The 19,958-nt window shown below is 48.4% G+C and overlaps 1 protein-coding gene across 1 annotated transcript in view; it reads left to right on the top strand.

The window, feature by feature from the left end:
- The first annotated feature begins 8,725 nt into the window (after positions 1-8,725).
- NAALADL2 (N-acetylated alpha-linked acidic dipeptidase like 2) overlaps positions 8,726-19,958 on the top strand; it is a 1,185,913-nt gene continuing 1,174,680 nt past the window's right edge. The window contains exon 1 of the mRNA XM_044292072.1: positions 8,726-8,829. Coding sequence (XP_044148007.1) covers positions 8,787-8,829 — 43 coding nt within the window. The 5' untranslated portion in view covers positions 8,726-8,786. The remainder of the gene's footprint in view (positions 8,830-19,958) is intronic.

The following is a 19,958-nucleotide window of genomic DNA, read 5'->3' as shown; positions in this document are numbered from 1 at the left end:
AGTATCCGATAAAATCAAGTGTGCACTGCGCAACGCCATCTGTGGCAAGGTCCACCTAACCACAGATACGTGGACCAGTAAGCACGGCCAGGGACGCTATATCTCCCTAACTGCACACTGGGTAAATGTAGTGGCAGCTGGGCCCCAGGCGGAGAGCTGTTTGGCGCACGTCCTTCCGCCGCCAAGGATCGCAGGGCAACATTCTTTGCCTCCTGTTGCCACCTCCTCCTTCTCGGCTTCCTCCTCCTCTTCTTCCACCTGCTCATCCAGTCAGCCACACACCTTCACCACCAACTTCAGCACAGCCCGGGGTAAACGTCAGCAGGCCATTCTGAAACTCATATGTTTGGGGGACAGGCCCCACACCGCACAGGAGTTGTGGCGGGGTATAGAACAACAGACCGACGAGTGGTTGCTGCCGGTGAGCCTCAAGCCCGGCCTGGTGGTGTGTGATAATGGGCGAAATCTCGTTGCAGCTCTGGGACTAGCCAATTTGACGCACATCCCTTGCTTGGCGCATGTGCTGAATTTGGTGGTGCAGAAGTTCATTCACAACTACCCCGACATGTCAGAGCTGCTGCATAAAGTGCGGGCCGTCTGTTCGCGCTTCCGGCGTTCACATCCTGCTGCTGCTCGCCTGTCTGCGCTACAGCGTAACTTCGGCCTTCCCGCTCACCGCCTCATATGCGACGTGCCCACCAGGTGGAACTCCACCTTGCACATGCTGGACAGACTGTGCGAGCAGCAGCAGGCCATAGTGGAGTTTCAGCTGCAGCACGCACGGGTCAGTCGCACTACAGAACAGCACCACTTCACCACCAATGACTGGGCCTCCATGCGAGACCTGTGTGCCCTGTTGCGCTGTTTCGAGTACTCCACCAACATGGCCAGTGGCGATGACACCGTTATCAGCGTTACAATACCACTTCTATGTCTCCTTGAGAAAACACTTAGGGCGATGATGGAAGAGGAGGTGGCCCAGGAGGAGGAGGAGGAGGAGGAGGAAGAGGGGTCATTTTTAGCACTTTCAGGCCAGTCTCTTCGAAGTGACTCAGAGGGAGGTTTTTGGCAACAGCAGAGGCCAGGTACAAATGTGGCCAGCCAGGGCCCACTACTGGAGGACGAGGAGGACGAGGATGAGGAGGAGGTGGAGGAGGATGAGGATGAAGCATGGTCACAGCGGGGTGGCACCCAACGCAGCTCGGGTCCATCACTGGTGCGTGGCTGGGGGGAAAGGCAGGACGATGACGATACGCCTCCCACAGAGGACAGCTTGTCCTTACCCCTGGGCAGCCTGGCACACATGAGCGACTACATGCTGCAGTGCCTGCGCAACGACAGCAGAGTTGCCCACATTTTAACCTGTGCGGACTACTGGGTTGCCACCCTGCTGGATCCACGCTACAAAGACAATGTGCCCACCTTACTTCCTGCACTGGAGCGTGATAGGAAGATGCGCGAGTACAAGCGCACGTTGGTAGACGCGCTACTGAGAGCATTCCCAAATGTCACAGGGGAACAAGTGGAAGCCCAAGGCCAAGGCAGAGGAGGAGCAAGAGGTCGCCAAGGCAGCTGTGTCACGGCCAGCTCCTCTGAGGGCAGGGTTAGCATGGCAGAGATGTGGAAAACTTTTGTCAACACGCCACAGCTAACTGCACCACCACCTGATACGCAACGTGTTAGCAGGAGGCAACATTTCACTAACATGGTGGAACAGTACGTGTGCACACCCCTCCACGTACTGACTGATGGTTCGGCCCCATTCAACTTCTGGGTCTCTAAATTGTCCACGTGGCCAGAGCTAGCCTTTTATGCCTTGGAGGTGCTGGCCTGCCCGGCAGCCAGCGTTTTGTCTGAACGTGTATTCAGCACGGCAGGGGGCGTCATTACAGACAAACGCAGCCGCCTGTCTACAGCCAATGTGGACAAGCTGACGTTCATAAAAATGAACCAGGCATGGATCCCACAGGACCTGTCCGTCCCTTGTCCAGATTAGACATTAACTACCTCCCCATAACCATATATTATTGGACTCCAGGGCACTTCCTCATTCAATCCTATTTTTATTTTCATTTTACCATTATATTGCAAGGCTACCCAAAGTTGAATGAACCTCTCCTCTGCCTGTGTGCTAGGCCTAAATATATGCCAATGGATTGTTGCAGTGGTGGCTGACGTGAAGCCTCATTCTCTGCTATGACATGCAGACTGATTCTCTGGTGACATGAAGCCAGATTGTCTGTTACGGGACCTCTCTCCTCTGCCTGGGTGCTGGGCCTGAATTTATGACAATGGACTGTTGCAGTGGTGGGTGACGTGAAGCCTGATTCTCTGCTATGACATGCAGACTGATTCTCTGGTGACATGAAGCCAGATCCTCTGTTACGGGACCTCTCTCCTCTGCCTGGGTGCTGGGCCTAAATTTATGAAAATGGACTGTTGCAGTGGTGGGTGACGTGAAGCCTCATTCTCTGCTATGACATGCAGACTGATTCTCTGCTGACATGAAGCCAGATCGTCTGTTACGGGACCTCTCTCCTCTGCCTGGGTGCTGGGCCTAAATTTATGAAAATGGACTCTTACAGTGGTGGGTGACGTGAAGCCTGATTCTCTGCTATGACATGAAGACTGATTCTCTGCTGACATGAAGCCAGATCCTCTGTTACGGGACCTCTCTCCTCTGCCTGGGTGCTGGGCCTAAATATCTGACAATGGACTGTTGCATTGGTGGCTGACGTGAAGCCTGATTCTCTGCTATGATATGAAGACTGATTCTCTGCTGACATGAAGCCAGATTGTCTGTTACGGGACCTCTCTCCTCTGCCTGTGTGCTAGGCCTAAATATATGCCAATGGATTGTTGCAGTGGTGGCTGACGTGAAGCCTGATTCTCTGCTATGACATGCAGACTGATTCTCTGGTGACATGAAGCCAGATCCTCTGTTACGGGACCTCTCTCCTCTGCCTGGGTGCTGGGCCTAAATTTATGAAAATGGACTGTTGCAGTGGTGGGTGACGTGAAGCCTGATTCTCTGCTATGACATGCAGACTGATTCTCTGGTGACATGAAGCCAGATCCTCTGTTACGGGACCTCTCTCCTCTGCCTGGGTGCTGGGCCTAAATATCTGACAATGGACTGTTGCATTGGTGGCTGACGTGAAGCCTGATTCTCTGCTATGACATGCAGACTAATTCTCTGCTGACATGAAGCCAGATTGTCTGTTACGGGACCTCTCTCCTCTGCCTGGGTGCTGGGCCTAAATTTATGAAAATGGACTGTTGCAGTGGTGGGTGACGTGAAGCCTGATTCTCTGCTATGACATGAAGACTGATTCTCTCCTGACATGAAGCCAGATTGTCTGTTACGGGACCTCTCTCCTCTGCCTGGGTGCTGGGCCTAAATTTATGAAAATGGACTGTTACAGTGGTGGGTGACGTGAAGCCTGATTCTCTGCTATGATATGAAGACTGATTCTCTGCTGACATGAAGCCAGATTGTCTGTTACGGGACCTCTCTCCTCTGCCTGGGTGCTGGGCCTAAATTTATGAAAATGGACTCTTACAGTGGTGGGTGACGTGAAGCCTGATTCTCTGCTATGACATGAAGACTGATTCTCTGCTGACATGAAGCCAGATCCTCTGTTACGGGACCTCTCTCCTCTGCCTGGGTGCTGGGCCTAAATATCTGACAATGGACTGTTGCATTGGTGGCTGACGTGAAGCCTGATTCTCTGCTATGATATGAAGACTGATTCTCTGCTGACATGAAGCCAGATTGTCTGTTACGGGACCTCTCTCCTCTGCCTGTGTTCTAGGCCTAAATATATGCCAATGGATTGTTGCAGTGGTGGCTGACGTGAAGCCTGATTCTCTGCTATGACATGCAGACTGATTCTCTGGTGACATGAAGCCAGATCCTCTGTTACGGGACCTCTCTCCTCTGCCTGGGTGCTGGGCCTAAATTTATGAAAATGGACTGTTGCAGTGGTGGGTGACGTGAAGCCTGATTCTCTGCTATGACATGCAGACTGATTCTCTGGTGACATGAAGCCAGATCCTCTGTTACGGGACCTCTCTCCTCTGCCTGGGTGCTGGGCCTAAATATCTGACAATGGACTGTTGCATTGGTGGCTGACGTGAAGCCTGATTCTCTGCTATGACATGCAGACTAATTCTCTGCTGACATGAAGCCAGATTGTCTGTTACGGGACCTCTCTCCTCTGCCTGGGTGCTGGGCCTAAATTTATGAAAATGGACTGTTGCAGTGGTGGGTGACGTGAAGCCTGATTCTCTGCTATGACATGAAGACTGATTCTCTCCTGACATGAAGCCAGATTGTCTGTTACGGGACCTCTCTCCTCTGCCTGGGTGCTGGGCCTAAATTTATGAAAATGGACTGTTACAGTGGTGGGTGACGTGAAGCCTGATTCTCTGCTATGATATGAAGACTGATTCTCTGCTGACATGAAGCCAGATTGTCTGTTACGGGACCTCTCTCCTCTGCCTGGGTGCTGGGCCTAAATTTATGAAAATGGACTCTTACAGTGGTGGGTGACGTGAAGCCTGATTCTCTGCTATGACATGAAGACTGATTCTCTGCTGACATGAAGCCAGATCCTCTGTTACGGGACCTCTCTCCTCTGCCTGGGTGCTGGGCCTAAATATCTGACAATGGACTGTTGCATTGGTGGCTGACGTGAAGCCTGATTCTCTGCTATGATATGAAGACTGATTCTCTGCTGACATGAAGCCAGATTGTCTGTTACGGGACCTCTCTCCTCTGCCTGTGTGCTAGGCCTAAATATATGCCAATGGATTGTTGCAGTGGTGGCTGACGTGAAGCCTGATTCTCTGCTATGACATGCAGACTGATTCTCTGGTGACATGAAGCCAGATCCTCTGTTACGGGACCTCTCTCCTCTGCCTGGGTGCTGGGCCTAAATTTATGAAAATGGACTGTTGCAGTGGTGGGTGACGTGAAGCCTGATTCTCTGCTATGACATGCAGACTGATTCTCTGGTGACATGAAGCCAGATCCTCTGTTACGGGACCTCTCTCCTCTGCCTGGGTGCTGGGCCTAAATATCTGACAATGGACTGTTGCATTGGTGGCTGACGTGAAGCCTGATTCTCTGCTATGACATGCAGACTAATTCTCTGCTGACATGAAGCCAGATTGTCTGTTACGGGACCTCTCTCCTCTGCCTGGGTGCTGGGCCTAAATTTATGAAAATGGACTGTTGCAGTGATGGGTGACGTGAAGCCTGATTCTCTGCTATGACATGAAGACTGATTCTCTCCTGACATGAAGCCAGATTGTCTGTTACGGGACCTCTCTCCTCTGCCTGGGTGCTGGGCCTAAATTTATGAAAATGGACTATTACAGTGGTGGGTGACGTGAAGCCTGATTCTCTGCTATGACATGAAGACTGATTCTCTGCTGACATGAAGCCAGATTGTCTGTTACGGGACCTCTCTCCTCTGCCTGGGTGCCGGGGCCTAAATATCTGAGAATGGACTGTTCCAGTGGTGGGTGACGGGAAGCCAGATTCTCTGCTATGGAACCTCTCTCCAATTGATTTTGGTTAATTTTTATTTATTTAATTTTTATTTTAATTAATTTCCCTATCCACATTTGTTTGCAGGGGATTTACCTACATGTTGCTGCCTTTTGCAGCCCTCTAGCCCTTTCCTGGGCTGTTTTACAGCCGTTTTAGTGCCGAAAAGTTCGGGTCCCCATTGACTTCAATGGGGTTCGGGTTCGGGACGAAGTTCGGATCGGGTTCGGATCCCGAACCCGAACATTTCCGGGATGTTCGGCCGAACTTCTCGAACCCGAACATCCAGGTGTTCGCTCAACTCTACTTACTAGATATAATAGGAAGACTATCCATATATCTTGATTCGGATTTCTGTGCCATTTTATATAGTAATAAATATAGATATTGTCACCACACTATATCACCCCCTCCCCGGCCACCTCCAAAATGTAATCCCATGTAAACATCACCCCTTCAACATACAGTCCCATGTAAATAACATCCCTCCCTCCCATAGCCACTATCAACATACAGTCCCATGTAAATAACATCACCCCCTCCCACAGCCGCCATCAACATACAATCCCACATAAATAACATCACCCCCTTAACATTCAGTCTCATGTAAAATAACATCGCTCCACTCTACTCCAACATACAGTCCCATATAAATAACATCCCTCCCTTCAGCCCTAAAATACAGTCCCAGTTAAATAACCACAACTCCCAGCATTACTCTGCCTCTCACACTGATAATCTCTCCCTTCACTTACCTCTGACACACACCTCACCATAGCTTCTTCCTCTGGACTTCTCTTGACTGCTGAGTGCCATCCTCTCCTGCACTGGTCACATGATGGTGACATCATCACATGTCCTTCTCAACCACTGCCTTCAGCACTGATTACATGGACTGTGATGTCATCACAGGTCCTTCAGCTCTTCCAGTGCATTAAATTCAATTGTATTGCCATCCTGACGATGGCAACACAGTTGTATCTATCTGGCAGGAAGTACATTCAGGGCCTGGGACAAAACAACCTAGACATATTAACACTGGTGTAAAGGAAAACTGGCTAAGTTGTCCATAGCAACCAATCAGATTCCACAATCTTCAGAGTTCCTTTAGAAAATGAAAGGTGGAATCTGATTGGTTGCTTTGGTAAACTAAGCCATTGTTTCTTTACACCAGTTTGATAAATCTCTCCCAATGTGGCTGTTTACATCAGTGCAATTTTTCACACATCATTTCTGCTTTTATTAAAGGGGTTCTGCAGTTTGTTTAAACTGATGAGCTATCCTCTGGATAGATCATCAGCATTTGATCGGTGGAGGTCCGACACCCGGGATCCCGCTAATCAGCAGTGGGGCTCCAGCCTTCTCACTGTTTACCGCTGGCCCAGTGACGTCACGACAAGTATCAATGGCCTGGGCGGGGCCTCTGGATAGATCATCAGCATCTGATCGGCGGGGGTCCGACACACGGGACCCTCGCTGATCAGCTGTTTGAGAAGGCATCAGTTTAAACAAACTGCAGAACCCCTTTAATAACATATAGCATGTTCTATAGTGTGCATTTTTCATGCAGCCCTGGCTCCATTGATGTGAGTGGGGCTTGTGTGAAAAACGGAAGGCATCCGAATGCAATGCCTTTTTCACTGATGGTTGCTGGGAGATATAGATTGTTATTCTTCAGTTTTCATTCACTCGCTTAAAAAAACACATCCGTGCAGAAAAAAAAAATGCATGCACTGGGCACATTTAATATAGTGTCTCTACCTGTTTTTAGCCATAAAAATGTGATTTTAGACTATCTTAGGCTACTTTCACACTGCCGTTTCTGGGTCCGCCTGTGAGATCCATTTCAATGCTCTCACAAGCGGCCCAAAACGGATCAGTTCAGCCCCAATGCATTCTGAATGGATAAGGATCCGTTCAGAATGCATCAGTTTGCCTCCGTTCAGCCTCCATTCCGCTCTGGAGGCAGACACCAAAACGCTGCTTGCAGAGTTTTGATATCTGTCTGACGAAACTGAGACAAACGGATCCGTCCTGACTTACAATGTAAGTCAATAGGGACGGATCCGTTTTTACTGACACAATATTGTACAATTGAAAACGGATCCGCCTCCCATTGACTTTCAATGTAAGTCAAAACGGATCAGTTTGCATTATCATGAAAAAAAATCTGAACGGATACAAGCGTTTGCATTATAGGTGCGGATCCGTCTGTGCAGATACCAGATCCGCACCTAAACGCAGGTGTGAAAGTAGCCTCATGGGTTAGTCATATTTACTACTGAAAAAGCGCCTGCTTTGGAGGCATTTGAGCCTAGTTCACCTATATTTATTCTTTTGACTATTTCAGACTTTTTTTTTACTTTTGCACTTATTTTCCGAACCATTTATGTAAGTGTCTCTTACCTTGTACTTCATTTAGACGCTTTCTACTCCACTCCAGTGCTGGAGTACTTTTCTACATCTGTTTTGAGTGTTGAGTTATGCCACATTTTGCCTAAAAAGTCACCCTTCATGGAGACATACACCTAATTTCAGCTCACTTGTGCCATATTTTCATGTGCATACTAATTAGACCAGCCTTAGTGAATATGAACCCGTTGTACTGATAAAGCACCACTAGAGGTCAGACTCATTCCATTACACCTAGTCTAATTTATGAAGCACTTGATAAATAGAAGTACAGGTGAAGCAAATATGCCTGTCTAATTGAAAGCCTAAAAAGAGGCGAGCGTGAGTATATTCGCAGGCAAAACCATCAGTTTTTTTTTTCCCTTGTCCTGAACAGACCCAGACATCATCTGTATCACTCGTGTGAAAGGGTGCTACTGCTAAGGTGTGTGTCATTTTTTTTTTTTTTTCCTTTCAATTTGAATGCGATACCTAGCTAAATATAAAACATGTAAAAAACAAAACAAAAAAAACTTGATGTCTAATTCTGCTAATATTAAATAACCAATCCACATACCAATTTTTTCAGGAGAAACAAAGACGTGCTGTTTAGAGCCGGGCACTGTAGATCAAAGGATATGATGTCAGTTGATAGAGAAACAGGTCAGGCAAGCCCAGGTAACTCAGGAAACTGCTTGCTAATTATTCACTAGCTAAATAGGTATACTATTGCAGCACTGCAGTACAGTACGGGAGGTCACAGCCTATGTGGTGACTATTCAGAGTATAGCCGCGTCCTTGTGTTACTTTCTTTTTCTAGTTTTACATCACAACTACAATGGAAGAAAAGGAATCAAATTCTGCCGGCATTTCATTGCAAGGTAGGTTCAACAGCTTGCTAAGTGATTTTTCCGAGAGTTCAGGTGTTAGATTAGTCTTTGCAACCTGTGAGATTTTTATTGGCTTTTGCAACAGCATGTGTTGGTGTTTTCATACCTAAGGCATGGCTAATTGAAAATGTGCTGGGCTAGGAATGGAGAAAGTGTTCGGAGTAATGGTATTTCTGTCTGATTTGGTTAAGGTATGAGTATTATTTCTCTTGCACACAAACCCGTGTTTGTGTGTTTTATTTTTTTTATTTTTTTTTCTGTCCGTACACGGAACCATTCATTTTAATGGATCTGCAAAAAAAACAACTACTCCGTATGCCTTTCGTTTCCGTATTTCAGTTCAAAAAGAGATGTCCTTTTATTATTGTCCGCATAATGGACAAGGATGGTACAGTTCTGTTCCGTTCTGCAAAAAACGGAATGCACACGGACGTTATCCGTATTTATTTTGCGGATTTGTTTTTTGCGGACCGCAAACTACTGAAAAAGCCATATGGTTGTGTGCAAGAGGTCTTAACCTGATCTGTGGAGGCATGTTGGAGCCGGCATGCCCCATTCTTGGCTAATGACAGTTCGGTTGTCTTGCTCCTGTCAGTTTGACAGGTCCCCGTACCTGTGCACGCTGTGATCACCACTCTAGTGTTTTGCATCAGTAATGTCACGTTGTATCTGGCTGGATCTTCAGCGTGCCGCCGTTTAATCGTGTTAAGGTTGCTGCAATGTTTTCTATATTTCAAACTGATGAAGTTGTTTTAGAATTTGTATGTTTCAGGCTTTTTATTTTATCACTCGCATTAGACTTTTCTCCCCATAGTCGCTGGTGTTCTGCAGTGTGATGACTGATCAGCGACTGGTTAAATATATTAGAAATGCCTGCCTGCCTTAATTGTAAAAGTTGATGCTTACAAAGGTAACACGGGAGGTCATGGCCACGAGCCAGATTGAATGTCTCGGCACAGGCGTTTGTTTTCTAACACGCTCTTCCTAATATCTAATTGCATTTATTGCTGACAGTTTTCTGAGGTAACATTTTATGTTGTATAGTCCACCATGAGCAAGATTTGACGATGTAAGGCTTCATTCACATGGTGTTTGATCAGTTATTTTCATTGGATGAGTTATCAAAAATGGTGTAAACTGGCTCATTCACACGTAATAGGAGCCAATACATTCTCATACTGTACGGATCGCTCTCTCCTTACAGTATTCAAATGAAGTATTATCCCTAATTGTGAGCCAAATCCAAGAGTGTAGGCTACATGACCACGAATTGCGGTCCACAATGCACTGGCACCGACCGTGGGGCAGTCGCGTGCGGATCGCGGACCCACTCACTTGAATGGGGTCCGCGATCCGCATCCGACGGTCCGCACCACAAAAAAGTATTTATTAATAATAATAATAATAATATTATTCATGGCCGGAAACGCCATGGAAGCACACTGCAGTGCTTCCGTGCGGTTCTAATCTGTGCTTCCGCACCGCATCTCCGGATTTGTGGACCATTCAATTGAATGGGTCCGCATCCGTGATGCAGAATGCACAACGGCTGGTGACCTGTGCATTGCGGTACCGCCGTATGCAGTCCGCAGCATGGAGCCCTTACGTTTGTGGGCACGAGCCCTAAGGGAGTGATCTGCACCTGTTCTGAATTCAGAGCCGCACCTGGTTTTGGCTTGAAATCGCTGACCGGACAAGAATAGGACATGCTATATTTTTGTTGCGAACCACAGAACAGAGCATAGGATGCGGACAGCACACTGAGTGCTGTCTGCATCTTTTGCATCCCCATTGAAGTGAATGGGCCCGAACTACGGTCGTGTGCATGAGGCCTAAATGAGGCATTAGACTGAGTTCACATTTCAGTTATTCGATCAGTTATTCCCATCAGCTATTGTGAGCCAAAATAGTGAAACCTACCTAGAGATGAGGTATAATGGAAAGATCTGCAGCTGTTCTGTGTGTTTCACCCCGAACCTGGTTTTGGCTCATTATAACTGATGGGAATAACTGAAGGGTAAACTTTGCCTTAGTAGAAAATTAGACCTGTTTCTTTACTTTACACCAGTTTCAATAAATCTGCCCTATTTTTCTTAATCCCTTTTACCCTAAGTTCACACTTGCGTGTTTTACAGCGTGTTCGAACGCGCTGTAAAACGCATAACCGATGCAAACCAATGCTTCCCTATGGGACTGGTTCACATTTTCACATTTTACAGCGCGTTCGAACGCGCTGAAAAACGCCCGACGCATAAACAAGTTCTTGAGCTTTTTTTGGGCCGTTTGTCGCGCGTTTTGGCCCATAGACTACAATGGGAACGCGCAACGCTTGTAGTTTGCGCGTTTTTGACACTGAAAACGCGCGTTCGAACGCGCGTTTTGGATTTAGCAACATGCTGGAAAAGGCCTATGATTGGCCAAACTTAATATAGACAGGGATATTTGCTCATTGGACAACACTGCAGTCAATCACATAAACGCGCGACAAATACGCGCGTCTCAGAAACGCTCAGGTGTGAACCCAGGGTTAGTCCCATAGCCGTACATATACAACGGAAGGAGGGGATTTAAATATCAAACAGCAGAGGCAGGGTTTAATGTCTGCGAATAGCAACGACGTCCCGCAAATAAATGAGCCCGCATACAGCTATGGGGGTCAGAAATGTGACAATAAAAGAGAACATTTTCTCAACATTAAAACACAAGGAAAAACGTTATATGGCCTCGTGCACACGGCCGTTGTTTTGGTCTGCATCCGAGCCACATGTTTGGTGGCTCGGATGCGGACCCATTCACTTCAATGGGGCCGTTGCTCCGTTCCGTGGTCTGCAAAAAAATATAACCTGTCCTATTCTTGTCCGCATAGGCAGCTATATTAATGGCTGTCCGTGCTGTTCCGCAAATTGCGGCGCGCACACACACACACAGACACCATCTGTGTTTTGCGGAGCCGCTGTTTGCGGACTGCAAAACACACAAAGGTTGTGTGCATGAGGCCTAAGGGAGTGTTTGCATCAACTTTTTTGTTCTGATCCGAACGGGGAGGGGGGGGGGGAGAATGCTGTGTAAAAAAAAATAATAATAATCAATGGTGCACAATTGGCATCCGCTTGAGCCATTACCGACCAAGATCAGTTTTATTAGAAAGGGGGGGAAAAAATGCTGCCTGCGGAAATCCATGTCCCGGCCGGGATTCCTCCTGGCAGCATGAGAGCATGGCGTCATTAGTTGCTATGACGCCGTGCTCTTCATGCATCTGCTTCTGTACATAATACACTAGTATAGTGTGTTACTGTACAGCAGCGGCTGCATGAAGCGCACGGTGTCATAGCAACCAATGACGCCATGCTCTCATGCTGCCAGGAGGAATCCCGGCCCGGGTTTCCACGGTCCGCTCTCGGCTGTGTGCATGAGGCCTTATAAAAAAATTTGTGCAACTAAGCCGCCTTGTGTGAAGGCTCCCTCAGGGTCGGTTCACATGAGCAATTTTTGTCAGATAAAATTTGTTCCGTATCCCACAGCAGAAACCGCAGCAGTTTTTGGTGTGGTTTTTCATTTTGAATGGCGCAGACCCAGTCTCGGTTTAGCATTGCAAGGTGTTTACGCGGTAACTAGATGGACCTGTGCGTTCTTGGTGTGGCCTGGAAAACTACAGGTGGAAAATCCTCGGCGTGACCTCCCCTCAAGTTGTTCAATGCTACGTCACTTGCCGCAGTGTTGTGGTCTGGCTGCGCCGTGTACTTCCTATTTTATAGCTGACAAAACAGATCTGCGCCAATCAGTGGGATCAGTGTAGGTGGTGCTGGTGTTTGGCTCTGAACGGCTGGCGCAATTTACTACTGTAACTTCAACAGCAGAAAATGTGTATACTACCTGGTCTGTGAAAATGCTGAATTCTGCATTTAGTATTTCCCTATCGCGCTCTCTCTCAAAGTATTTACCAAGTGTTAGCACTGGGTGTAGAACTTGGATATTTGCACTGCTCTGTCATTGACTTTTGTAACGTATTTTTATACTAAAACATAATTAAATATTTGTTCTTCTGGGACCAGATGCCAAAAGTGTTTCAGGGCCTGTCTGACTCTTCATGTAACCTGAGCTTGCCATACTTTTGTTCTCACACTGCAGTGGAAATACCGGAGAGCACACACAGCACTTGTTCTAGCGAAACTGGCTGCCCAGCTCTGCTATAGTCAGTCTGAGTCGATTTTAACCCTTTCAGCTGGTGTCAACAAAGTGATTATTGAAGGCCTTCCACGATATTCAATATCACTTATTACTATTCTGATGGCCTATAATGAACTTCCATTCGTACTGGGTTTCCTGGCTTTATCAATTTAATGTCAGAACTACAGACCTAGGCCTACAGCTAAAGCTACTCTGGTTTACCAAGAGCAGGAGGAGTAGGGTCTCGAATGTCGCTATACAGGTGATCTGTAAAGGAAAGGGAATTGCACATGCTCAACCTAATCTTCCTTTAACTTCAGAGGCATTGAGAGGTATGGGGCCCACATTTTTCTGATTTGGTGGGGTTGGACTGCCATTAATCAACCAGTTATCCTCTATCTTCTGTATAAGGGATAACGTGATATAACCACTTGCAGTACTTACGACTGTGATCGGTGGGGTTGAATTGACTGGAGCTTGATCAGTTTGGGTCCCAGACCTTTTTCCAGGCGGACAGATGACCACATATGGCCTCATGCACACGACCGTTGTGTGCATCCGTGGCCGTTGTGCCGTTTTCTGTTTTTTTTTTCACGGACCCATTGAATTTCAATGGGTCCGTGAAAAAATCGGAAAATGCACCGTTTGGCAGCCGCATCCGTGATCCGTGTTTCCTGGCCGTGAAAAAAATATGACCTGTCCTATTTTTTTCACGGCCAACGGTTCACGGACCCATTCAAGTCAATGGGTCCGTGAAAAATCACGGATGCACACAAGATTGTCATCCGTGTCCGTGATCCGTGTCCGTTTTTTCCTATCATTTCAATGGCAAACTTGACTTAGATTTTTTTTTCATTTTTCATGTCCGTGGATCCTCCAAAAAACAAGGAAGACCCACGGACGAAAAAACGGTCACTGATCACGGACCTACGGACCCCGTTTTTGCGGACCTTAAAAAAAAACGGTCGTGTGCATGAGGCCTATGTGAGACCTTTCTCTACTGATGCGTAGGGAAGATCTGAGCATGCTCAGACCTACGCTAGTCGTGCAGTAATGGCATTTCTAATTGGGTAAGTATATAAGACGACCTATTCAGGGTATAATATAAGGTACTGGGAAAATAAACTTTATGAAAAATATGCCACTCATTTCTGACTCGTACTGACTGTTATCGTAATTTAAGACAGCCCGTCTCTATCTGATCATGGGGCTATTGCTGTGCAATCAGATACAAACTTAAGGGGTCACTAACTGGTGTAAAGTTTAGGTTGCCCATAGCAGCTAATAAGATTTCACTTTTGCCTTAGGGCTTATGCACATGACCATATGTTTTCTTGCGGACAGCAAAATACAGATCCACAAAAAATATGGATGACGTCCGTGTGCATTCCATATTCTGCGGAACGGAACATCTGACCCCTAATAGAAATGTACTCTTTGTGTCTGTAATGCGGACGATAATAGAACAAGTAAATTATTATTTTTTTTTTAATAGAACAGACATACGGAAACGGAATGCATAATACTGTCAATATCGAATATTCTAATCACTAATGTTTATCGGGAATATTGGAACTTCGAGAATTCGGAAATATCTAGAATATAGTGCTATATCTTCGTAATCGTGAATATTCTAGATTTATTTTTTTATTTTTTCCATCAGTACCCATGATGAGAGTTGAGCGAACACCTGGATGTTCGGGTTCGAGAAGTTCGGCCGAACATCCCGGAAATGTTCGGGTTCGGGATCCGAACCCGATCCGAACTTCGTCCCGAACCCGAACCCCATTGAAGTCAATGGGGACCCGAACTTTTCGGCACTAAAAAGGCTGTAAAACAGCCCAGGAAAGAGCTAGAGGGCTGCAAAAGGCAGCAACATGTAGGTAAATCCCCTGCAAACAAATGTGGATAGGGAAATGAATTAAAATAAAAATTAAATAAATAAAAATTAACCAAAATCAATTGGAGAGAGGTTCCATAGCAGAGAATCTGGCTTCCCGTCACCCACCACTGGAACAGTCCATTCTCAGATATTTAGGCCCCGGCACCCAGGCAGAGGAGAGAGGTCCCGTAACAGAGAATCTGTCTTCATGTCAGCAGAGAATTAGTCTGCATGTCATAGCAGAGAATGAGGCTTCACGTCAGCCACCACTGCAACAGTCCATTGGCATATATTTAGGCCCAGCACCCAGGCAGAGGAGGGAGGTCCCGTAACAGAGAATCTGTCTTCATGTCAGCAGAGAATTAGTCTGCATGTCATAGCAGAGAATGAGGCTTCACGTCAGCCACCACTGCAACAGTCCATTGGCATATATTTAGGCCCAGCACACACACAGGCAGAGGAGAGAGGTCCCGTAACAGAGAATCTGGCTTCATGTCAGCAGAGAATTAGTCTGCATGTCATAGCAGAGAATGAGGCTTCACGTCAGCCACCACTGCAACAGTCCATTGGCATATATTTAGGCCCAGCACACACACAGGCAGAGGAGAGAGGTCCCGTAACAGAGAATCTGTCTTCATGTCAGCAGAGAATTAGTCTGCATGTCATAGCAGAGAATGAGGCTTCACGTCAGCCACCACTGCAACAGTCCATTGGCATATATTTAGGCCCAGCACCCAGGCAGAGGAGGGAGGTCCCGTAACAGAGAATCTGTCTTTATGTCAGCAGAGAATTAGTCTGCATGTCATAGCAGAGAATGAGGCTTCACGTCAGCCACCACTGCAACAGTCCATTGGCATATATTTAGGCCCAGCACACACACAGGCAGAGGAGAGAGGTCCCGTAACAGAGAATCTGGCTTCATGTCAGCAGAGAATCAGTCTGCATGTCATAGCAGAGAATGAGGCTTCACGTCAGCCACCACTGCAACAGTCCATTGGCATATATTTAGGCCCAGCACACACACAGGCAGAGGAGAGAGGTCCCGTAACAGAGGATCTGGCTTCATGTCAGCAGAGAATCAGTCTGCATGTCATAGCAGAGAATCAGGCTTCACGTCAGCCACCACTGCAACAGTCCATTGTCATAAATTTAGGCCCAGCACCCAGGCAGAGGAGAGAGGTCCCGTAACAGACAATCTGGCTTCATGTCAGCAGAGAATCAGTCTGCATGTCATAGCAGAGAATGAGGCTTCACGTCACCCACCACTGCAACAGTCCATTGGCATATATTTAGGCCTAGCACACAGGCAGAGGAGAGGTTCATTCAACTTTGGGTAGCCTCGCAATATAATGGTAAAATGAAAATAAAAATAGGATTGAATGAGGAAGTGCCCTGGAGTCCAATAATATATGGTTATGGGGAGGTAGTTGATGTCTAATCTGGACAAGGGACGGACAGGTCCTGTGGGATCCATGCCTGGTTCATTTTTATGAACGTCAGCTTGTCCACATTGGCTGTAGACAGGCGGCTGCGTTTGTCTGTAATGACGCCCCCTGCCGTGCTGAATACACGTTCAGACAAAACGCTGGCTGCCGGGCAGGCCAGCACCTCCAAGGCATAAAAGGCTAGCTCTGGCCACGTGGACAATTTAGAGACCCAGAAGTTGAATGGGGCCGAACCATCAGTCAGTACGTGGAGGGGTGTGCACACGTACTGTTCCACCATGTTAGTGAAATGTTGCCTCCTGCTAACACGTTGCGTATCAGGTGGTGGTGCAGTTAGCTGTGGCGTGTTGACAAAAGTTTTCCACATCTCTGCCATGCTAACCCTGCCCTCAGAGGAGCTGGCCGTGACACAGCTGCCTTGGCGACCTCTTGCTCCTCCTCTGCCTTGGCCTTGGGCTTCCACTTGTTCCCCTGTGACATTTGGGAATGCTCTCAGTAGCGCGTCTACCAACGTGCGCTTGTACTCGCGCATCTTCCTATCACGCTCCAGTGCAGGAAGTAAGGTGGGCACATTGTCTTTGTAGCGTGGATCCAGCAGGGTGGCAACCCAGTAGTCCGCACAGGTTAAAATGTGGGCAACTCTGCTGTCGTTGCGCAGGCACTGCAGCATGTAGTCGCTCATGTGTGCCAGGCTGCCCAGGGGTAAGGACAAGCTGTCCTCTGTGGGAGGCGTATCGTCATCGTCCTGCCTTTCCCCCCAGCCACGCACCAGTGATGGACCCGAGCTGCGTTGGGTGCCACCCCGCTGTGACCATGCTTCATCCTCATCCTCCTCCACCTCATCCTCGTCCTCCTCGTCCTCCAGTAGTGGGCCCTGGCTGGCCACATTTGTACCTGGCCTCTGCTGTTGCCAAAAACCTCCCTCTGAGTCACTTCGAAGAGACTGGCCTGAAAGTGCTAAAAATGACCCCTCTTCCTCCTCCTCCTCCTCCTCCTGGGCCACCTCCTCTTCCATCATCGCCCTAAGTGTTTTCTCAAGGAGACATAGAAGTGGTATTGTAACGCTGATAACGGTGTCATCGCCACTGGCCATGTTGGTGGAGTACTCGAAACAGCGCAACAGGGCACACAGGTCTCGCATGGAGGCCCAGTCATTGGTGGTGAAGTGGTGCTGTTCTGTAGTGCGACTGACCCGTGCGTGCTGCAGCTGAAACTCCACTATGGCCTGCTGCTGCTCGCACAGTCTGTCCAGCATGTGCAAGGTGGAGTTCCACCTGGTGGGCACGTCGCATATGAGGCGGTGAGCGGGAAGGCCGAAGTTACGCTGTAGCGCAGACAGGCGAGCAGCAGCAGGATGTGAACGCCGGAAGCGCGAACAGACGGCCCGCACTTTATGCAGCAGCTCTGACATGTCGGGGTAGTTGTGAATGAACTTCTGCACCACCAAATTCAGCACATGCGCCAAGCAAGGGATGTGTGTCAAATTGGCTAGTCCCAGAGCTGCAACGAGATTTCGCCCATTATCACACACCACCAGGCCGGGCTTGAGGCTCACCGGCAGCAACCACTCGTCGGTCTGTTGTTCAATACCCCGCCACAACTCCTGTGCGGTGTGGGGCCTGTCCCCCAAACATATGAGTTTCAGAATGGCCTGCTGACGTTTACCCCGGGCTGTGCTGAAGTTGGTGGTGAAGGTGTGTGGCTGACTGGATGAGCAGGTGGAAGAAGAGGAGGAGGAAGCCGAGAAGGAGGAGGTGGCAACAGGAGGCAAAGAATGTTGCCCTGCGATCCTTGGCGGCGGAAGGACGTGCGCCAAACAGCTCTCCGCCTGGGGCCCAGCTGCCACTACATTTACCCAGTGTGCAGTTAGGGAGATATAGCGTCCCTGGCCGTGCTTACTGGTCCACGTATCTGTGGTTAGGTGGACCTTGCTACAGATGGCGTTGCGCAGTGCACACTTGATTTTATGGGATACTTGGTTGTGCAGGGAAGGCACGGCTCTCTTGGAGAAGTAGTGCCGGCTGGGAACAACATACTGTGGGACAGCAAGCGACATGAGCTGTTTGAAGCTGTCTGTGTCCACCAGCCTAAATGACAGCATTTCATAGGCCAGTAGTTTAGAAATGCTGGCATTCAGGGCCAGGGATCGAGGGTGGCTAGGTGGGAATTTACGCTTTCTATCAAATGTTTGTGAGATGGAGAGCTGAACGCTGGCGTGTGACATGGTTGAGACGCTTGGTGACGGAGGTGGTGGTGGTGGTGTTGGTGGTACATCCCCTGTTTGCTGGGCGGCAGGTGCCAACGTTCCTCCAGAGGCGGAGGAAGAGGCCGAGGCGGCAGCAGCAGAATAGGCCGAGGCGGCAGCAGCAGAAGAGGTAGCAGGGGGAGCCTGAGTGACTTCCTTGGTTTTAAGGTGTTTACTCCACTGCAGTTCATGCTTTGCATGCAGGTGCCTGGTCATGCAGGTTGTGCTCAGGTTCAGAACGTTAATGCCTCGCTTCAGGCTCTGATGGCACAGCGTGCAAACCACTCGGGTCTTGTCGTCAGCACATTGTTTGAAGAAGTGCCATGCCAGGGAACTCCTTGAAGCTGCCTTTGGGGTGCTCGGTCCCAGATGGCGGCGGTCAGTAGCAGGCGGAGTCTCTTGGCGGCGGGTGTTCTGCTTTTGCCCACTGCTCCCTCTTTTGCTACGCTGTTGGCTCGGTCTCACCACTGCCTCTTCCTCCGAACTGTGAAAGTCAGTGGCACGACCTTCATTCCATGTGGGGTCTAGGACCTCATCGTCCCCTGCATCGTCTTCCACCCAGTCTTGATCCCTGACCTCCTGTTCAGTCTGCACACTGCAGAAAGACGCAGCAGTTGGCACCTGTGTTTCGTCATCATCAGAGACATGCTGAGGTGGTATTCCCATGTCCTCATCATCAGGAAACATAAGTGGTTGTGCGTCAGTGCATTCTATGTCTTTCACCGCTGGGGAAGGGCTAGGTGGATGCCCTTGGGAAACCCTGCCAGCGGAGTCTTCAAACAGCATAAGAGACTGCTGCATAACTTGAGGCTGAGACAGTTTCCCTGGTATGCATGGGGGTGATGTGACAGACTGATGGGGTTGGTTTTCAGGCGCCATCTGTGCGCTTTCTGCAGAAGACTGGGTGGGAGATAATGTGAACGTGCTGGATCCACTGTCGGCCACCCAATTGACTAATGCCTGTACCTGCTCAGGCCTTACCATCCTTAGAACGGCATTGGGCCCCACCATATATCGCTGTAAATTCTGGCGGCTACTGGGACCTGAGGTAGTTGGTACACTAGGACGTGTGGATGTGGCAGAACGGCCACGTCCTCTCCCAGCACCAGAGGGTCCACTAACACCACCACGACCATGTCCACGTCCGCGTCCCTTACTAGATGTTTTTCTCATTGTTATGGTTCACCACAACAACAAATATATTATTTGGCCCAATGTATTGTATTCAAATTCAGCGGGATATAAATTTGAGGCCTAGTATTTAGGCGCTGGGTGACCGGTATGGATTTAGTGACAGAATTAGACTTGGAAATGCACAGAAGCGTGTGTGTGTGAAGTTATTCTGAATGACCCAATGTGCACCTTGAATATTATATACCCT

This window comes from Bufo gargarizans, chromosome 4 (genome assembly GCF_014858855.1).
Source record: "Bufo gargarizans isolate SCDJY-AF-19 chromosome 4, ASM1485885v1, whole genome shotgun sequence".
Classification (NCBI taxonomy): domain Eukaryota; kingdom Metazoa; phylum Chordata; class Amphibia; order Anura; family Bufonidae; genus Bufo; species Bufo gargarizans.
The sequence above is the reverse complement of the archived record's forward strand: the minus strand, read 5'-3'. Positions and strand labels throughout refer to the sequence as shown.